Source organism: Cetorhinus maximus, unplaced genomic scaffold, assembly GCF_964194155.1.
Source record: "Cetorhinus maximus unplaced genomic scaffold, sCetMax3.hap1.1 HAP1_SCAFFOLD_1871, whole genome shotgun sequence".
Lineage (NCBI taxonomy): Eukaryota > Metazoa > Chordata > Chondrichthyes > Lamniformes > Cetorhinidae > Cetorhinus > Cetorhinus maximus.
In genome coordinates, this window is record NW_027597811.1 from 32,323 (window position 1) to 52,924 (window position 20,602).

A 20,602-nucleotide genomic window follows, 5' to 3' on the forward strand; every position below is an offset into this window, starting at 1 on the left:
AAAACACCATGATTGCCGCACACATGATATGTTAACTTGTTCTGCCAAAACATTGATGTTAAAATTGTCCAAGTTTGTGATGCAATAAAAGGTCAAATCCTTGAAATAAAAGCAGAAAAGGCTGGAAAACACTCGGCAAGTCATCAAGAACTTTTATGTACTACCTCTAAGGTAATGAAATGTCCCAAGACACTACACAGAAGCATTAGAAAACAAAGTATGATGGAGCTGCAAGGCGATATTAGGCCAGATGACCAAGAGCTTGAGATGATATCGCTGAGGGGCAGCATGTAGATGAGAAATTGAGGGCCAAGTATGGATTCTTGGGTAACACCAGAGGTAATGGTGCTTGAGCAGTTAGCCATTGCAAGTGATTCTCTGGCTGCGATTAGATAAGTAAAAACAGAACCAGGTGACAGCAGCCCCACCCAGCTGGAAAACAGTGGAGAGGCATTGGAAGAGGATGGTGTCATTAACTATGTCAAAGGCTGCAGTCAAGAAGGACAAGGAGGGAAAGGTTCCCCTTTTCACAGTCACATCGGGTGTCATTTGTCACTTTGATAATAGCTGTTCTGGTACTGTGGCAATGATGGAAACTTGATTGGAGGGATTCAAACATCGAGTGCCAGGAAAGATGGTGTTGCCTCCAAAATCCGTGTATGTCCATGTTCAAGAACTTTGGAGAAGAAAGGGAGGTTGGAGATGGGATGGTAGTTTGCAAGGACGTGGGGAGAAGGTTTTTTTTTAGATGAGGAATAATGGTAGGGAGGGACAGCAGCTGAACAGAGAGAATCATTTAGAATATTGGCTAAAATGGGGATGAGTTGGGGAAGTTATTTTTTATTCTTTCATAAGATGTTGGTATCACAGGTAAGGCCAGCATTTGTTGCCCATCCCTAAATGCCCTTGGGAAGGTGGTGGCGAGCTGCGTTTTTGAACTGCTGCAGTCCCTGTGGTGTAAGTACACTAAGAGTGCTGTTAGGTGGGGAATTCCAGCATTTTGACCCAACAATAGCGAAGGACACTGCTGCCACTGTACATAGATGGTGGAGGGAGTGAATATTTAAGGCGGTGGATGGGGTGCAGACCAGGCATGCTGCTTTGTCCTGGATGATGTCGAGTTTCTTGACTGTTGGAGCTGTATTCATCTAGGCAGGTGGAGATTATTACATCACTGAAGAAGCTACACTCTCCGATCCTGCAGCGACCACATAGGCCAGTTGAAGAGGGGAAGTTACCCTCTCCGATCCCACAGCGACCTCAGAAACTCAGGCTTCCTTTTAACCGGTTTCATTCAAGTAAGGGAGCCGCAATCATTCCTAAGAATGAAGACGCAGCTCCCAGATTAATTACATTTCATTACTTCTGTACTTTTTCTTATCATAATACATTTGACTACATTTGAATACATCCAATCGGTAACCGACAGACCAGTCCCATGCTAATTCTATCCTATTGAGTACATAAACAGGTCATTTTGCTAACCAATTATTCTAAAGGATGGGTACATAATTATATTATTGAATCAAAATTAAAACAAGTACACAAGGACCTTGGTTCCCACAATTCAAGACTTTGTGTTTCATCAAAGCCCCCTCTTTGTCCATTGTTCATCTCCCCATATCTAAGCTAAAACCACCTGCCCCTTTCCTATGTGAGAGGGGAGTACACTTAACCTAATTGATGTCATACTTTTGTCTGCAGTCTGACTCGCAAGGCTGTGCAATGTTCATCTGGTAATCTTCAACTCTTAATATGTTTAGCAGCCATGTCTGCCTGGAGATTTTAAGGGTTTTTCAGTAAATTCTTACTGTATTCTCTTTTGGCATTTTTAATTTCCCCCGAACAGTCCCCCCTTTTGGCCCTTGGCAAAGCCCAAGCTGGCCACACCTTAAATTGAGAATTCCTCTTCTGGTCCTTCGGGTGGCCAGTCGTCCAGACCGCCAGAGGAATCCTAAACCACCTGGTTGTATAACCTAACTTCCCCTTCTCCTGTCTTCTCCCTTGGAGTACGCATAGGTCGGGGAATTGATGCGCACCTTTGGTTTGTTGCTGTCTGTGCCTGGAGAATCCCTTTCCAGGTTTTATGTTGGTAGCAGCAGAGTCCGATAGCCCATAAGAGCATAATTCCTGTGACTATTGTCATACCCATTCTAACAATCTCCCACCAATTCATCAATCTTCCGGCCGTAGCATAGCAAGTAGCTGATTGGGCTAACCTCCTGGCCGATTGGGTGGCTAAGTCCACTTGCACACGCTCCCTCGTGATGTGCTTTCTAGAAGCTTCTACATACGATTGAGCTATTCTTGTGGCTTCCTGCATGGCTAGGTGTGCTATTCTGACAGGAGTTTAATCAGTGAACAATCCCACCAAGGGCTAAACAAGTACCCTGTGGTTCTGCCTGGCAAATGGAAGTCTCCTATAGTAAAGGATCGGTCACCTGTAGGCAAAAACTCGAGTTGGTAGCACAAAGTAAGTCCCAATAAAGGAACTCAGCCTCACTGGTCATGAAGCACCATTGAGTTGAGGATACCTGAATTGCCTTAAATGCTTCCTGAATTGGTAAAGCGGTGAATGTAACTTTGCTTATGTTTGTAAATACCTCCAGTGTTTGACATGAGCACACAATGTAATTTCTTGATTCTGAATGACAGTCTCTAGTACTCATCAGTACCATGTGTTTTACATAGGATATATATCCACTTAGCCCTACGCGGAATACCAACCCCCCTCATCTACTCCTCGGACTCAAACCTATAGCTGTTCAGGAAAGCCTCGTTTGGATGGTGTTCTTGGGGAATGGCCATGATAAATTTTATAACTCCATCCACTCCTCCACCTTGGGATGGTGTAATCACCAATTCCTGTCGCTCCTTGCGTAAATTTATGAGGTTTAATTGGTAAACTGACCCGAACATGTGTTTGGGAATTGTTCCGAACCTGATATCTTCAATGTCGGATTTTGCCCCATCATTTAGATCTCGTGCTAGCATATCCCATGCCCTCCCTGTGGCTTGTGATTCGGGTGTGTCTATTATCCTGTCTGCAGTCTGCCTAAGGATCCTCCTTGTAGCTCCATGGATGTCAGGGTGTGTCCTGTCCCGCGCGCACTGTAATGCAATCTTCGGGCAGTCTCAGCGGCCACCCAGGAGGCATCATCATGACCCTGGAGAATTCCACTGCATATATTCCTCCAATCCATAAAGCAACTGTCCACCACTACACTTTATATCCTGACACTAGCAATTTCAGAACCTTGCTGCCACTGTCCCTTTTATTCCATGGGCTTCAGCTTTGCTGACAAGACAGTAATGTGACACTTCATCAAACACTTTTGGGAAGTTCATGTACACCAAATCAACCAATCAACTCCCTCCAAGCCTCACATCATCCTGATTTGGAAGTATATTGGCGTTCCTTCACTGCCTTTGGATCAAAATCCTGGAACTTCCTTCCTAACAGCGCTGTAGGTGTTCATGGTTTTTGGACTTGTGTGTCCGGTAAGACACAAATAATGAGGACAGACAGACAAATGTTTAATAAAACCTGTAGGAGTAATAGATCAGGTTTGATCTTTGTGTCTGGAGACTTGATGCTGATTCTTAAGCGTTGATGTTTTCGTTGTTGTAGACGTTCTGAGTCAACTGTTACTGAGGCAGCAGAAAGACCCTCACAGAGAAGTTTAAAAATTCAATAGCATTTAAAATCAAACTGGAGATAACACTGCCTGATGTGGAGAACAGGTGATTTGGAAGGGGTGGGAAGGCCCTCCCTATCCTTTGGCCTCAGTAAGACACTGTGCCCAGTGCAGGCTACTTAACACTGCCAAAATAAAGAAAGGAATGACTAATATCTTTGTCACTGATAAACCACAACCATTATAATGGGGTACATCAGCAGTGGATATTAGGACCACCGTTTTTCTTGATCGATACACAAGACCCAGAGTTTGGCGTGTTGGGCAAAATTTCAGAATGAGCAGATGTCACGACACCTGGGAGTACTGTGAGTAGATTAGTGATAGACTTCAAGAGGAAACGGAGAATGGGTGGACACAGGGCACAGATTAAATTTAATGCAGATGTTGTGGTATCTTTGACAAATGGACCACAGGAGGCTCAGGTACAGGTCACGATCGTTTATTTGAGCAATTGCAAGGAGAGAACCATCTCAAGGCAGCTTGAGATAGCCCTCTTCCAAACTACAAGCATATAGCTTATTTTCTACACAGAGATAAAAACAAAAAACTATTGCGGATGCTGGAAATCCAAAAACAAAAACAGAATTACCTGGAAAAACTCAGCAGGTCTGGCAGCATCGGTGGAGAAGAGAAGAGTTGACGTTTCGAGTCCAATAACCCTTCAACAGAACTGAGTGTAGTTAGGAGAGGGGTGAAATATAAGCTGGTTTAAGGTGGGGGGTGGGGTGGGGGGAGAGAAGTTGAGGGTGGGGTGGTTGTAGGGACAAGCAAGCAGTGATAGGAGCAGAGAATCAAAAGATGTCACAGACAAAAGGATCAAAGAGGTGCTCCCAATGCGGTCTCCTCTACATTGGAGAGACCAAACGCAAACTGGGCGACTGCTTTGCACAACACCTGCGGTCTGTCCGCAAGAAAGACCCAAACCTCCCTGTCGCTTGCCATTTTAACACTCCACCCTGTTCTCTTGCCCACATGTCTGTCCTTGGCTTGCTGCATTGTTCCAGTGAATCCCAACGCAAACTGGAGGAACAGCACCTCATCTTCCGACTAGGCACTTTACAGCCTTCCGGGCTGAATATTGAATTCAACAACTTTAGATCTTAAACTCCCTCCCCCCATCCGCACCCCGTTTCTTCCCCCTCCCTTTTGTTTTTTTCAATAATTTATATAGATTTTTCTTGTCCCACCTATTTCCATTATTTTTAAATCTACAACTAATACCTTGTCAATCTTTCCACCCCACCTCCACTAGAGCTGTACCTTGAGTGTCCTGCCATCCATTCTTAATTAGCACATTCTCTTAGATAATATCACCACCTTTAACACCTCTTTGTCCTTTTGTCTGTGACATCTTTTGATTCTCTGCTCCTATCAGTGCTTGCTTGTCCCTACAACCACCCCACCCTCAACTTCTCTCCCCCGACCCCACCCCCCACCTTAAACCAGCTTATATTTCACCTCTCTCCTAACTACACACAGTTCTGTTGAAGGGTCATTGGACTCGAAACGTCAACTCTTCTCCGCCGATGCTGCCAGACCTGCTGAGTTTTTCTAGGTAATTCTGTTTTTGTTTTTATTTTATACACGACTGATCACGTACAAGAACAATGTTCAAATTCCAATCTTGTCAGCATATCGGTTACATCTTACATGCTCTTTCACGTCGACAGAGACCTCTCCCTCTATCTAGGCTGGGACCATCTGACCTTTCCTTATCTGTTGAAGAGCACTTAATCTATGTTGTTGCCATCCTCTGATTCCAGTCTGACTCCCAAGGCCTTTCTGTTGTTTGCAGGCCCTAAGGCGATGCAAGATTCATCTGGTAACCTTTAACTGTTAATGTGCTTGGTAGCACTGGCTGCCTGGAGATTTTAAGTAATTCATTCCCTTTCATTAAATTGGTACTGTATTTCCCCTAATGGGTGGACATAGCACAGATTAAATTTAATGCAGAGAAGTATGAAGTAATACATTTTGATAGGCAGAATGAGGTGAGTAGAGAGGTAGACAGGGAGAAACTGTTCCCACTGGCAGAATGGCTGAGAATCAGAGGATGCTCAATTAGGTGAATGGCAAAATAACCAAAGGCCACATGAGGTGAATGGACTCCTTCTGGGCGTTAACATTCTGTGATTCTTGATTTTTTTATGCAGCGAGTGGTTAGGATCTGGAATGCATTGGAGGAGGTAGAGCCAATTGCAGCTTTCAAAAGGAAATTGGATAATCATCCAAAGAGTAAAAAATTCAGGGCTATGGGGGAAGGGCAGGTTAGTGGGACTAGCTGAGTTGCTTTTGCAGGGAGCTGACGAAGGGCCGAATGGCCTCCTGTGTTGTAACCATTGTATGATTCTGTGTCGCCCCAATTCATGTTGTCACTTTCTCCGCCTGCTCACACTGAGACTCTCCCCAACCTCATCCTCCCCAGTTCATTCTGAGACTCCCCCACCCCCAGCTGCCCCGGTTCACATTGACACAGGAATAAGGGGCTGGGGAATGATCCCCTGGAGAAATTTTGGAAATTGGTTTATTTCTTTGTCATTTCTAGTCAAAGCAGAAATAGGGATGAAAGAACATGTTTATAATTTTGCTGTCGTCACTGATTTGGAAAATCCACTGTTCCAATTACAGTGAGAAATTCTCCCCAGTTTGGAACTGAGACCTCTGGCTACAGTAGCAAGTATTCAGATGGAATTCCTTGCTCAGTTATTCTAACCAAGGGATAAAACCATTTTAAATGTCAGGATGAGTGCAGCCTCATTAGTTGAATGTAAATCTCCCACTGGCATGAAATCAGGATTCACAGTATCCAGAAGGACATATGATGGGTGTTTCCTCACATCCTATCCTGCAAAGGACTGAAACATTTACATGCAGAAATCTCTCGCTCTCATAGCACTAAATGAGCTCTAATTATATGGAAGCAATTATCTTCAGGAGGACTGTTCCCGGATGCACAATATCGGAGCGGTCTAATCGTTTGCCAGACTTCCTATTCCCGGGGTACAGCACAGAGCTTATAGGGTTTGGGAAAATATATTTGTCCATGAACAGGCGTGAGGTCCAGGTCAGTCACATCGGCTGGTGCCTGGAACTTAAGCTTCTGCAGCAAAGTTGTGAAAAACAGGAAGAGCTCCATCTTGGCCAGACTCTGCCCAGCACAAACCCTAGAGCCTGAGGAATAATAAAAGAGGTTTTAAAAGATGGTGTAAATATTCAGTTTTACCAAACAAAATATTGTTCTTCAATACATATTCTACTGATAGTACAACCCGTTACCAATTAATGTGTCCACCAGATAATCTCAATGCCACCTGCCTCTTGTGTAAGCAAGCTCCTCGTCCACTACACTCTGGAAAATGCCTTTTCTCCCCAGCCTCTGTCCATACAAATCCAAACGGCCAATTATGGCCTCACCTGTCTACTCTCGGTTATCAGCAAAGCGATAGAAGGTGCCGTTGACAGGTTCATCAAGCGACACTTACTCAGCATGCTCTGTTTGGGATCCGCTGTGACTACTCGACACCTGACCTCATTACACCCTTGGTCCAAACATGGACAAAAGAGCAGAACTCAATAGGTGAAGTGAGAGTGACTGCCCTTGACATCAAGGCAGCATTTGACCGTGTGGCAGCAAGGAGCCCTAGCAAAACAGAAGTCAATGGGAATCAGGGGGAAAACTTTGCACTGGTTGGAGTCATATCTAGCACAAAGAAGATGGTTGTGGTTATTGGGGGGCAATCATCTCAGTTCCAGGACATCACTGCATGAGCTCCTCAGGGTATAGAGATCTTCAGCTACTTTATCAATGATCTTCCCTCCATTAGAAGTAGGAATGTTTTTTTTGGACTGCACAATTACATTGGCAACTTCTCAGATTTTAAAGCAGTCTGTGTCCATGTGCAGCAAAACCTAGACAACTTTCAAGCTTGGGCTGATAAGTGGCAAGTAACATTCACACCACTGAAATGCCAGGCCATGACCATCGCCAACAAGAGATCTATCCATTTCCCATTGACATTCAGCGGCACTTTCACTGTTGAAACCTGCTGGATTGGGGTTTCATCCTGGAGGTAACCATTGAGCAGGAACCTAACTGCAGCAGCCAGTATAAATTTTGCTTTCAAAAGCAGGTCAGAGGCTGGGAATTCTACTGTGAGTAACTTACTCCTAACTCCTCAAAGTTTGAGACAAGGCACAGTCAGGAGTGTGATGGAATACCGCCACTTGCCTGGGTTAGTGCAGCTCCAACAAGACTCAAGAAACTTGACACCATCCAAAACACACACTTTAATGTTCCAGTAAAGCTGAACGCAAGCTTGAAGAATAGCACCTCATCTTCCGATCAGACTTTCTGGACTCAATATTGAGTTAAACAATTTCAGACCATGAACTCTATCCTTCATTTTGTAATTTTTTTCCCTGAGTGCTGGTCTGTATTTCGTTCTCATGCTTTTCTTTCAGACAGTGCTGATCTTTATTTTGTATTAATATATTCTGCTATTTTGCTTTCAGACAGCGCCTACCTCTATTCTGCTATTAATGCCTTCTCCGGACCAATAATTTGTTCCTTTACTACTACCATTCCCAATCCCTTTGCATTTTGTTCCATGACATCTTTGTAATTTAATTTCCCAGGCCCTCCACCCTATCCCTGACCTTCCCTTTGTTTCCACCTGACCCTCTCACTTTTTCAACAGCATAAAACCCATCACATTTCTGACTCTCCAGTTCTGAAGAAGAGTCATATAGGACTAGAAACATTAACTCTGTTTCTCTTTCCACAGATACTGCCTGAGCTGTTGAGTTTTTCCAGCACTTTTTGTTTTTATTTCAGGATCTCAAGCACGCACAGTATTTTGCTCTTATTACCACCCGGCACAAAGCAGCCGCTTGATCAGCACCCCGCCACCACTCTAAACATTCACTCACTCCGATTGGCGCACAGTGGCTGTAGAATGTACCATCTACAAGATGCATTGCAGCATCTAGTTCCTTTAATAACAGCCACGAAACCCAGGACCTTCTATCACAACGGCAGCAGATGTATGCATGGGAAGACCACCACCTGAAAGTTCTCCAAGTCCCACACTGTCCTGACTTGGAACTATATCGCCATTCCTTCACTGTCATTGGGTCAAAAATCTGGAACTCCCTAACAGCAATGTGGGTATTCAAGAAGGCAACTCACCACCACCTTGTGTACAAAGTATGATTCAAACCTGGTTCTCAGTGCTGGGGCCTAAGTTATTTACAATATATGTTAATGACTTAGATAAAGGGATAGAGAGTAATGTTTGCTAATGATGCAAAACTAGTTGAAAATGCAAGCTGTAAGGAGAGCACAAAGTGGCTGCAAAGAGATCTAGACAGGTTAAGAGAGTGGGCAACAAGGTGGCAGACAGGGTATATAATGTGTGAAGCTATTCACTTTGGCTGTAAGAGTAGAAAAGCAAAATATTTTTAAAAAGATACAAAACATGTAAATGTTGATGTTCAGTGGGACTTGGGTGTGTTTGGACAAGGAAGTCAACAAGCAGGTACAGGAAGCAATGAGGAAGGCAAATGGCAGGTTGACCTGTATTTCAAGGGAATTGGAGTACAGGAATAAATAAGACTTGCTATAATTGTACAGGGATTTGATGAGACCTCACCTGGAATACTGTGTGCAGTTTTGGTCTCCATATTTAAGGAAGGATATGCTTGCATTGAAAGTGGTACAGTGAAGGTTCACTAGACTGGTCCCCGGGATGAGAGGCTTGTCCTATGATGAGAATCTGAGGAAATCGCATTGATATTCACTGGAGTTTAGAAAAATGAGGGGTGATCTCATTAAAACATAAAATATTCTGAAGGGGCTTGAGATGGGGGACATTGAGAAGTTGTTTCCCCTGGTTGGGGAACCTAGGACACGGGGGCACAATGTCAGGGTAAAGGGAAGATCACTTGGGACTGAGATGAGGAGAAATTTTTTCACTCAAAGGGTTGTGAATCTTTGGACTTCTGTACTGAATGGTTCTGAAGGAGAGTATCGGACTTAAAACGTTAACTCTGTTCTCTCTCCACAGATGATGCCAGACTGTTATCATAACTTCTGGTTTTATCCCTCCTGCAGAAGGTTGTGGATGCTCCATCGTTGACTATATTTAAGGCTGGGATGGACAGATAGTCTCTCAGGAAAACTAGCGATATAAGGAGCAGGCAGGAAAGTGGGGTTGACGCCGAAGATCACGCATGATCATATTGAATGGTGGAGCAGGCTCCTGGGGCTGTGTCATCTATTCCTGCTCCTATTTCTTATATTATGTCCTCAGAGTTCTCCTGTGAGGATCTCTCCTTGCCCTCCACCTCCCCCACTATTTCTCTTATTTCCCCTCATAGATATTGTCCAACATTCATCAGATCCCACCTGTCCACTGAAAATGCTCAGGCGATATTTCAGCACTGCCTCCCATGGCCCCTCTAGTGCCTCTCTGTCATCGCTCTGAATGAGCCAGAATTTTCTTCAATTAGACATTCACTCACTAAGCCTCTCTATCTCTCTCTTCCCACCTTTAAGACACTCCCTAAAATCTACATCTCTGTTCAAGCTGTCGGTCACCTGTCTTAATAGCTCCTTTTAGTCATTTGGTAGAACAGAACTTGAGTATTGCTGAAAAAAGAGACATGCAGTCGAAGATTTTCATCTTGCACCCATCAGGTCAGTAAAGGAAAACAAGAATTTATACTGCATGAGAAGAGAGTGCTGATTGGTTGGCAAGTGGACTTTGATTGGTAGTGATGTTGGCATGGAGAATGTAACCGAAAACAGTTAACTGTTAACAAGCTTTTCAAATTCAAACCAGGCAAATCGACTGATTGGTCAAGGCATGGGAAATGAACCAGGGAATGGCGGTTCCCCAAGCTTTTGTTTAGTTAGAAAAGGCATAATACACAGATGTGTTCCTTCTGACTGCAAAGCCCAGGGCTCTGTGTGTGTGAATAAATGTGGCTTCTAGCATGCGAGCCTGACTGACAAACTTTAATTGGTCTTCAGTGTAATTCTTAGCACAGTCAGGATTGTTTAGCAAGTGTTGCCAAATGATGGAATCATATCTAACGTTGGACATTCTGGGGGGAATTTTTTTCCCCACCAGCAGCTGGGTTTGTGGCTGGCAGGGACGGAGAACACGTTGGGATGATGCAAATTGGGCTCCCGATGGCAGTAAACGCTGGCGGGAAACTGCGGTCCTGGTCGTCATGGTGGTTAATGGCAGGTCGCTATTGAGGCTAAAGGCATCTTACCGAAATACTGTCCCGGCCGGCATATTATCTGCTTGGCCAGCGGGAGTTTACTCCTGTCCAGAACACGATCGCACTTACCGGGAAGGCGTAGGCTGCTTCACTTGGTGGAAAGTGCGTGCCAATCACGTGGGGTGGGGTGCTGAAACATGGAGGTGGTGGGGAAGAGGTAGCAGAGAGGGGGGTGGGAATGCCGGGAGTGGGAGGAAGTCAAACCAGGGAGCCTTGCAGGGAGTGGTGGGGTTGAAGGGACAGGGGAGCAGTACAGGGACCATGGGAAAGCAAGGGCTAGCGAGGGGTGAGAAAGGAGGGGACAGTGACGGGTGGGATTCAGAGGGAGGGGGTCTGTGTTATCGATGGGGGAATCTTGGGGGGCTAACTGAGGGTAGTCATGGTGGGAGGGTGCAGTTGATGTTTGAGGGGGCAGTAGGATGTGATATGGTTGGGGGTGGGGGGGTGAGGGTCCATCTGTGGCGGGTGAAGGGTCAGTTTGAGTGGTTGCAGGGGACAGGGTAAGGTGTCTGAAAAGTTTGAGCAGCTAGCCATTGCACACTGTTACTGTGCTGTAGCAACACGAGTGGCTTTCTCCACTTACAGGATGTTGCCATCAAACCAGAAAGTAATTCTGTCTATCACAAATGAGTATGTGTTGATTTGAATTTTAGTGTCGGTGTGATGCCAGGTATGTAGGCCATGTGTCGCAATGACTGGCAGATCATATCGAACAGCACCTTCCCTTCCCAGGAGTAGGCCATTCAGCCCTTCAAGCCTGCTCCACCATTCAGTAAGATCATGGCTGATCTGGTTGTGGTCTCAACTCCACTTTCCTGTCTGCCCCCCATAACCCTTGACTCCCTTGTCAATCAAAAATCTGGTGAGCTCAACCTTGAATATATTCAATGACCCAGCCTCTCCTGCTGTCTGTGGAAGAGAATTCCAAAGACTAACTAGCATCTGGGAGAGAAAAATTCACCTTATTTCTGTCATAAATGGGAGACCCCTTATTTTTAAACTGTGTCCTCTATTTCTAGACTCCCCCATAAGGGGAAACGTCCTCTCAGCAACACCCTGTCAAGCCCCCTCAGAATCCTATGTGTTTCAATAAGATCACTTCTCATTTGTCCACTTCTCATTTGTCTAAACAACAGTCGGTATAGGCCCAACCTATTCAACCTTTCCTTATACGATAAGCCCTTCAACCCAGGAATCAGTTGAGTGAACCTTCTCTGAACTGTTTATAATGCAATTATTTCCTTTCCTAAGTAAGGAGACCAGCACTATACACAGTACTCGAGGTGTGCTTTCCTTAAAGTCCTACAGCTGTATCAATGCTTCCCCACTTTTATATTCCATTCCCGTTACAATAAACACCAACATTCCATTTGCCTTCTGAATCACCTGCATACTAACATTTTGTGATTCATGTACCAGGACGCCCAGATCTTTCTGTTCTGTAGAGTTCTGCAGTCTCTCCATTAAAATAATATTCTGCTTTTCTATTCTTCCTCCCAGGGTGGTAATTTTAGCTCCTGGTAGCCCCATGTACATGGATGTCAGGCAAGAGGACAACACAGAAGGGAGACATTTGAGTCCTCAGCTCAGGTAATTGTTGAGTTAGACTCTGCCCCATCGTCAGGCATGGCAGGAGATACAGGAGCCGCAGATGTAATAAGCCTACTATGAGTGACACTAGAGGTGTTGGCCCAGGCAGTCAATTGTATCTCTCAGCAATAAGAACTTTAACACGTTTCCTGAGTTGTTTATTACCTGCACCGAAAGGCAGGAAAGCCTCTCTCTTAACAAGTCTCCCCTCAGAGTTCAGAAAGTGGGACGGGTTGAATTCATCCGGCTTCTCCCATTGAGTTTTATCCCGCAGCACTGACAAAAGCACAACTATGATGTGACTTTTCTGTAAAAGAATAACAAACTAGATCAGCAGCAGGTAGCATGTGGTTTAATTCCTGTCCTGGAACCAAGCCATTTAATCTTCTCACTGTGGTGGATCGGAAACATTTTCAAACCATTTATAACATTCTCCCAAAAGTTGCTGTTTTCTGCTGATGAACTTTGCTGATTATCTCCTCGTGTGTGGGATTTTAACTTCATTCATACTGAGAAACAGCAGCATCATTCTACACCCACAAGAGTTTTATGTCTTTCGCATCCATGTATCCCTCTCTAGATTTCTCTCTCTGTCTCTACCTGTGTCTCACTCACGCTCTCTATCTCTCTTGGCCTCTGCCTGTCTCTCTCTGCCTGCGTTCCCAACGTCATCATGCTGGAAGAAACAATCCTCTCTAGGAATTGGGAGCTTGCCCACCATATTCAAATTGTCCATTAATAGATACTTGGGCTCTTTAGCCATTCACTCAACTGCAGCAATGCATGCTGAGGGGACATTTAGAGTGTGAGAAAACTGCCAGGTGGGAAACTCATTTTTCTCCATGGTTGTATGCCTGGGTGTGTTTAAAAACTGCAGTTGGATTCAGTGTTTGACTTCTGCATTCCAGCCTGCTGTGAATTGTGTGTAGTTATTCTTGGAGGGCGTATATTCAGTGTCATTTATAGGTGTTTCAATCTGAATGTTGAGTGTAGACGTGTGCTCCTAGTGCCTCATCTGCATTGCAGCCTTTATGCTGTGATCAACATGAGGGTAGCGGTCTCCATGGGAAAAGCATCCTCCACTGAGGCAGAGAGGAGAAGGAGGAGATTGAGAAGGGGAGGGTGAAGGCCAGATGGTCAGGGTCAGGAGTCACTGAAGGTATGTGAGGGTGTCCACAGGAGCAAGGGGCCACTGAGGACGGGATACTGCAACCTTGGAGGCATGGAAGAACGTCTATCCTCCCAGTTGGGTGTAGAGGGTGAGAATAAGTTACCTTCAAATGTCTGAGACACAGCGCCATAGGAGCCTCAGCCTGTCAAGATCCAAAGTAACCTCTCTATGTGAAATGCCGGCTGGGACATCACTTCCAAAAGCGCGGGGAGGTCATCCAGTGCCATTTTCCGCTCTGGCGCTGAATCTTTTGCAATTGGATCCTTGCTGTATGTGGAGACATCAGTGGAATAATGCAGCCCGATGCCCATCACTGCATAAGGGCTTTTGTGAATGCAATGTTCTGAAGGGCAGGTCAGTTTATTGCATTCTCCATGGACTACCACAATCAATTTCAATGGGCCAGAGGGTTCGCGGCAATGACAGGTTTACCCAGGGTTCGGGGAATGATAGGCTACACACATGTCACCATGAGGCCTCCAGTAGGCCAGCTGTGTACATTTATAATCAGCAGGGCTATAGCACTCTAAATGTGCAATTAGCATGTGACCACCGTCAGAGAATTAGGTTGAGATGTGCCCTAAAAAATGTAACAAAAGGTAAGGTTTTGTAGACAGGAATTGCATTTTGATGTGAGTGTTTTAGTATCATGTGGACAGATGATATGGGGGGAGGGGTGACGTTGTGGTATTGTCATTGGGCTGATAATCCAGAGACCCAGAGAAACGCTCTGGGGACCCGGGTTCGAATCCTGCCATGGCAGATGGTGGAATTTGAATTCTATAAAAATCTGGAATTCAAAGTCTGATGATGACCATGAAACCATTGTCGATTGTTGTAAAAACCTATCTGGTTCACTACTGCCCCTTTAGGGAAGGAAATCTGCTGTCCTTACCTGGTCTGCCCTACATGTGACTCCAGACCTACAACAATGTGGTTGACCCTTAACTGCCCTCTGCAATGGCTGAGCAGGCCACCCAGTTCAAGGGCAATTATGGATGGTCAATAAATGCTGGCCTAGCCAACGATGCCCACATCCCATGAACGAATATAAAAAAAGTCATTTTGATGATGCCAAAACCTTTACCAATTTTACCCTCATAACTGAAGTTTTTTAACAGCCGTATGAAAAGACATTGGCTGCAATTTTCCGCCTCCATTTGCGGTGGGCGGGAGCGGAAAGTACTGCGAGATTGCAATTTACGTCATCGTGCGCTCCACCTGTCAATGGCGTTTCCTGCCGCGGCATGTCTGGAACGTTATTTTAATACATTTCCATCTCATTATAAGCCCTGCTCACCGGAATCATCCCCACACGCTGGATCATCAGGCCATGTGCAATCAGGCGTGCAATTAGAGCGATGTGTTTCACAAGGACACGTAAGTGACATGCACCTGGCGACCTGTGCTTCACTCGTCACTTCGAGCTTAGTTCGCCCGCCGTACATCGTGCAGCACTCGCGACATTCAGTGCCAGGCTTTTGCAGGGAACACCGCATTGCATTCAGGGGTTGGAATCTGCATGTCTCTACCTACCAAACCAAGGTAATGCAGGGGTGGCTGGGTTCCACTGGGGAGGGGAGGCAGCAGGCCTCAGGCAGCATAAGGGGCTGCAGGGCTAGGCCTATACTGGGGGTTACGAGTAGGGAAGGTTGCACTCAGACTCGGGGAGGGTGAGTGTGTGGCATATGTTGAACAGTGTAAGAGGACTCAAGATGGAGGTGGGTGAGGTGCACATGGGCCATAGGCATATCCACTTCAAAATGTTCAGGGGCTAACAAACAGACAGGCACCAGAAGCACGATGGGATCAAGGAATACAGGGGGTGGATGGAGAGGTCTGCAAGGCCCAAGGGTGTTTTGTTGAAGTTGGGTTTGTGAATATTTGTTGGGACAGAAGGCAATGGGAAGTCCTCGGTAGCTTCAACATAATCTTGACGTGGGAGTGATTGCCACTTGGTGCGAGAAGTAGAACAGTAATCCAGTTTTCAACAATGTCATTCTTCACAGTGATGACTACAAAAGTATAACATACCAAAAAAAAGACAATAATATACATTACAGGTAACAGGCAAGAGTTAGTATACAGTACATTTCTGTTGCTATGCAAGACATGGTTGGCCGTGATTCAAATGGTTGAATAGCCTATTACGTCTTACATGTAATTTATGTAATTACACATTCACTGCTGATAATCTGGTGATTTTACATCTCTTTGCTCTAACCTAGGATATACCTTAATGGTAGGCCTTTCAAAGTTTTATTTTGGGTTCATCAGAAATCAGTGATTATTAATCATAATGTTTGATTGAATCTCATCTGCACTCTGGAGGTGAGATATTGCAGCTGTTATCAGTCTTAGCTACGGTCTGTTGGAAACTGAGTTAAAACATCCAAAACTCATTTCACTTGCACTCACTCACTGTGCAAGGAGTCAAGATTTGTTCTTCCATTAGTCTGGACAGTATACAAACTACCAAAGGTGAAGGGAACAGTGCTAGCCACAACTTATTTTGCCAACTAATTATTTCCAAATTTTGGAACATTATCTAAATTTGTATTTTATTGGCATCCAATTGCAGTTCCATTCACATCTACTCAGATAATGAAGCCAGCATGCAGCAGGACCTGGACAACATTCAAATTTGGCAAGTAACATTCATGCCACACAAATGCCAGGCAATGACCATCTCCAACAAGAGAAAACCTAACCATCTCCCTTTGACATTTAACAGACCACCAGTGATCCGGCGTGTTTCCTGTGCATCATAATTAATGACGGCACAAAAACCCACCATTGCAGCTGATGGGAAAAACTCCAGTATCGACGCCCGCTCCCGCACTTAGTACAATGCCGGGAAAATCCCGCCCTATGTAACTGGAAACCCCATAATTGCTGAGAGGCACAATCATCCAACCTTTCAACTCTCACCATCTGCAGTTTTACCTTGGGAATAAAATACCCCTTGAGGTGTGTGTCAGCATTATTTTCACGAGTAATCATTGTAGCGACATTGGCAAACCTCATGACCTCATATATCACAGCATTGGTGTAGGGTAACCTTTGCTGATCTTCCATTCTGGGGGGACGCTCGGTTCCAATCTCCCGATCAATTTCTTCCTGCACTCTCTCTAAAAGGCAAACCAGTAATGTTGGGTGTCAGATAGCAAAAAAAAGTGAGATACTCTTTAGCTCAGAGTCTGGTCCCTTCCCTTGGAACATAGGAACAGGAAGAGATCATTCAGCCCTTCTAGCTTGTCCCTGCATTAAATTAGATCAAGGCTAATCCGCATCTCATCTTCACTCACCCATCTTTGCTCCATATCCATCAATGTCCCTACCCAACCTAAAAATCTATAGATCTTGATAATTTCAGTTGACCCCTTTTGAGGGAGCCTGACCTGTCTTCAGATAAAGGATGTGCAAAATTCAACGTCAGTGGTGGTGCAGAACAGTCATTACCAGGAAATTGAAAAGGATAATACTGCAGATACTGGAAATCTGATATAAAAACAGAAAATACTGGAAAAAGCTTAGCAGGACAGGCAGCATTTGTGTTGAGAGAGAAACAGTGTTAACATTTCCAGGTCTGTGACTTTGGAAAAATTGGAGATGTAATAAATTTTGAGCAAGGGGTGGCTGGGACATTGGCAAAAAGGTAGGGTCTGTGATAGGGTGGAAGACAGGAGAGATTGAAAGACAGAAGAGTTAGTCTTCCGAGGCCAAGGGCATGGTGGTGTGGCAAGAAAAGAAACAGAAGATGTGCATAGAGCAGTGATGCTACTGACTGAAAGAAAAGAAAAACGAAACAAGTGAGGAGAAGGAAACAAAATGGGAGACAGGGTTTATGATTTGAAATTGTTGAACTTATTGTTGAATCCAGAATTAAGGCCATAAAGTTCCTAATTGAAAGATGAAGTGTTAGCCTCACTGGAACAGTGCAGCAGACCGAAAAGTCAGTGTGAGATAAAGGTGAGGATTTAAAGTGACAGGCCCCTGGAAGCTTGGGGTCGTGCTTCCAGACTCAGAGGAGGTGTTCCACAAAGTGATTACTCAGTCTGCATCTGGTCTCCAACTCTGTGGTGTAGAGGAGTCCACATCGTGAGGAGCGAATACAATAGACTGGATTGAAAGAAATACAAGTAAAGCACTGCTTCACCTGGAAGGAGTGTTTGGGGCCTTGGATAGTGAGCAGAGAGGAGGTAAAAGGGCAGCTGTTACATCTCCTGAGTTTGCATGGTAAGGTGCCATGGGAAGAGGTGACTGAGAAATGGACCAGCGTATTATGGAATGAAAGGGGTGGGAAGGGGAAGAGGAGTTTGGTTGTGGCAATACCAGGAGATGGGGGAAAAGAAGAGGGAGAGATTGGGAGAGGGAACACACAGAAGATGTAAGGCATTGGAGAGGGGGCTGTGAACATGGAGTAGGGCAAGCAGGAGAGGGGCCCAATTGGGAAACGTTATGAATATCAAGGGGCCTATGGGGGGTAATCAGGAGAAAGGGAGATCATCAGGAGGGTAATTGAGAGAGGGAGTATGCAGAGTGAGGCGATCAGAGAACAGATAGTGAGGAGAAGTGGAACAGGGAGAGCGAGGAATAATCAGGAGAGCAGTGAGGGGCTTTATATTCTGGAGAGGGAGGGTACAATCTGCTGCATGTGGCCTTTCATTCATGTGAAATGTTCCCACTGGTGACTGCTCTGAGTCACCACCAAACCTACCCTGGGTGGCCTCCAGATGCCTGTTTCCAGAGGGTCATTGACTGATTCGGCACCAAACATCTGCTCACCTCTCCCCTTGCCCTCTTGTCCCATTCCCTTGTCTTACCCACCCTATCGGAAGTTAAAATCCACCAATGTTTCTGTTCTCTATAATTTTCCTTCTCGACTCAGAAGTAAGTGCTTGAATAAATAAGTGAAGAGAAATTTCTTGAGTACTTACTCTGAATCTCTGGGTATTTCATGATGAGGAGCAGACCCCAGCAAAGGGTGGTGGACGTGGTTTCTGATCCAGCAGCGAACAGTTCAGTGATCAACCTGAACATATTTTTGTCATGGAAAAAGGAGTCCGGATTCCCTGCTTCCTTGAGGTGAGAATTGAAAGGTGAGCAATTAGGTTTCAATAAAACTGTCCATTTTACAACTGGCAGGAGTGAAAGAGACCCTGATAATCAGGGTAACCAACTGCCCTGTATTTTAAGGGATTGCCCCTTATATTCACTGTTTGTCCTGCATCCCTTAAAGGATGCCTTTTGTACATTATTTCTGGGACAACCAGTGGTGACTGAGTTTGGGAGTGTCAGTTGAGTGATTTGAGCAGAACTGCAAGTCTGTGAAGTGACCGACAGAGAGATGATAATGTTGTGACTCCACAAGATAAGTTGTAAGTTTTTGTTGCTTTAATGCCACCCCTGCCCCCAACCAACTCGTTGCCTCTGCTCTTAAGGTCACCAGAAACACCCATATCCACAACGCCACAACACCTTCCTCCCCTCCAACTACCCCAGCCCTGCAGCCCCGCTCTTAGACTCGCCAACGCCATCTTATTCAATGGGTCACCAGCAAATTGTACTCCCTCCCACTTCCCAGTCTCATTGTTGAAGTGTCACTTATTTCATAAGAGTTGGTCACCCTGCTGACAATATTGGATTGTCATGAAAGACCAATTGGTTCTTTCATGTCACTTGGGGAGAAAGTGACTGCTGCCCTTATCCAGGCTGATCTATATCTGACTCCACTCCCACATTAACATGATTGACTCTTAAAACTGCCCTCTGAGGTAGCCGAGGTGAAGTAGTTGGAATGGCGGGTTGCAAATATCATACCCCAGTTCACAAAAGGCCAGTGGGATAAACCCAGCAATGACACGTCAGCCGATGCTGACTTTTAGAGTCCATTTGGTAAAGTGTAGAGTATTAAATGAATACCAGCACAGACTTATTAAAGATAAATCATGTTTGTCTAACTTGATTGAGTTCTTTGATGAGGTAATGGCTGATAAGGGTAATATGATTGACTTTCAAAAGGTGTTCCCAGAGTTCTGAATAATAAACTTGTGAGCAAAATGAAATGAGATGAAATGGCAGTGTGTACACTAATTGACAGGAAGCAGAGATTAGTGGTAGTAAATAGTTGTTTTTCAGACTGGAGGGAAGCCTATTCCCACTGTTTGGTATTACGTCACTATAGTAACTGTAGCTTTAATGAATATAGTGACTGTAGCTTTAAGACTTATTGGTCTGAATATTACCTTTAGCAGGCAGGTGTGCGCGATCGGCGAGCCAGGGAGCGGTTGGGAAACTGGACCCCAACCGTACTCGTTCCCTGACCGCAATTTCACGCTAGCTGACCCATTAACGGCTAGGCAGCGTGAAACGTGTGCTGAAAAGCTCAGCACTGTGGGGGTGGGAAGAGGGCGGGTGATGACGTCACCACGGGCGCAGGTGAGCGCTACGAGAAAGCTCCCTGAAGGCAGGCAGCTGCCTCAGGAAGTTGTCGACCTGAAAATGATCAAATAAAGATTTCAAAAGCTGCAAAAAAATTTCCATGCATCACAATCAAGCATCTGAAACTATTGCTGATAAAATTGCTGTCCACAAGTATTTATTTTAATTTTATTTCATAATGGAAATTTCATCCCACCTTTGGATGAGGTTTGATGATAAATGCAAAGGCCACCTCCGTCCATCCACCAACCATAAGGTTGGACGGGCCACAAAAAGATGAGAGACAATTGCACCATTAATGGGCTTAATTGCCTTCTTGATTGTCAGTGGGCGTGTTTCTGACTTTTGTGCGCGACCGCTGAACGAAGTATCGTGTGAGAGCATGATAACATTGGGACGCTCACCC

The 20,602-nt window shown here is 45.0% G+C and overlaps 1 protein-coding gene across 1 annotated transcript; it reads right to left on the minus strand.

The window, feature by feature from the left end:
• Nucleotides 1-6,030: 6,030 nt before the first annotated feature.
• Nucleotides 6,031-18,858, minus strand: LOC144676753 (cytochrome P450 2K6-like). Its single transcript, XM_078537076.1, has 4 exons — nucleotides 18,693-18,858; nucleotides 16,699-16,883; nucleotides 12,747-12,888; nucleotides 6,031-6,872 (listed from the first exon to the last, which is right to left on the minus strand). The coding sequence occupies exons 1-4, from the start codon at nucleotides 18,793-18,795 to the stop codon at nucleotides 6,691-6,693; spliced, it is 612 nt and encodes a 203-aa protein (XP_078393202.1). The 5' UTR covers nucleotides 18,796-18,858; the 3' UTR covers nucleotides 6,031-6,690.
• Nucleotides 18,859-20,602: the final 1,744 nt, after the last annotated feature.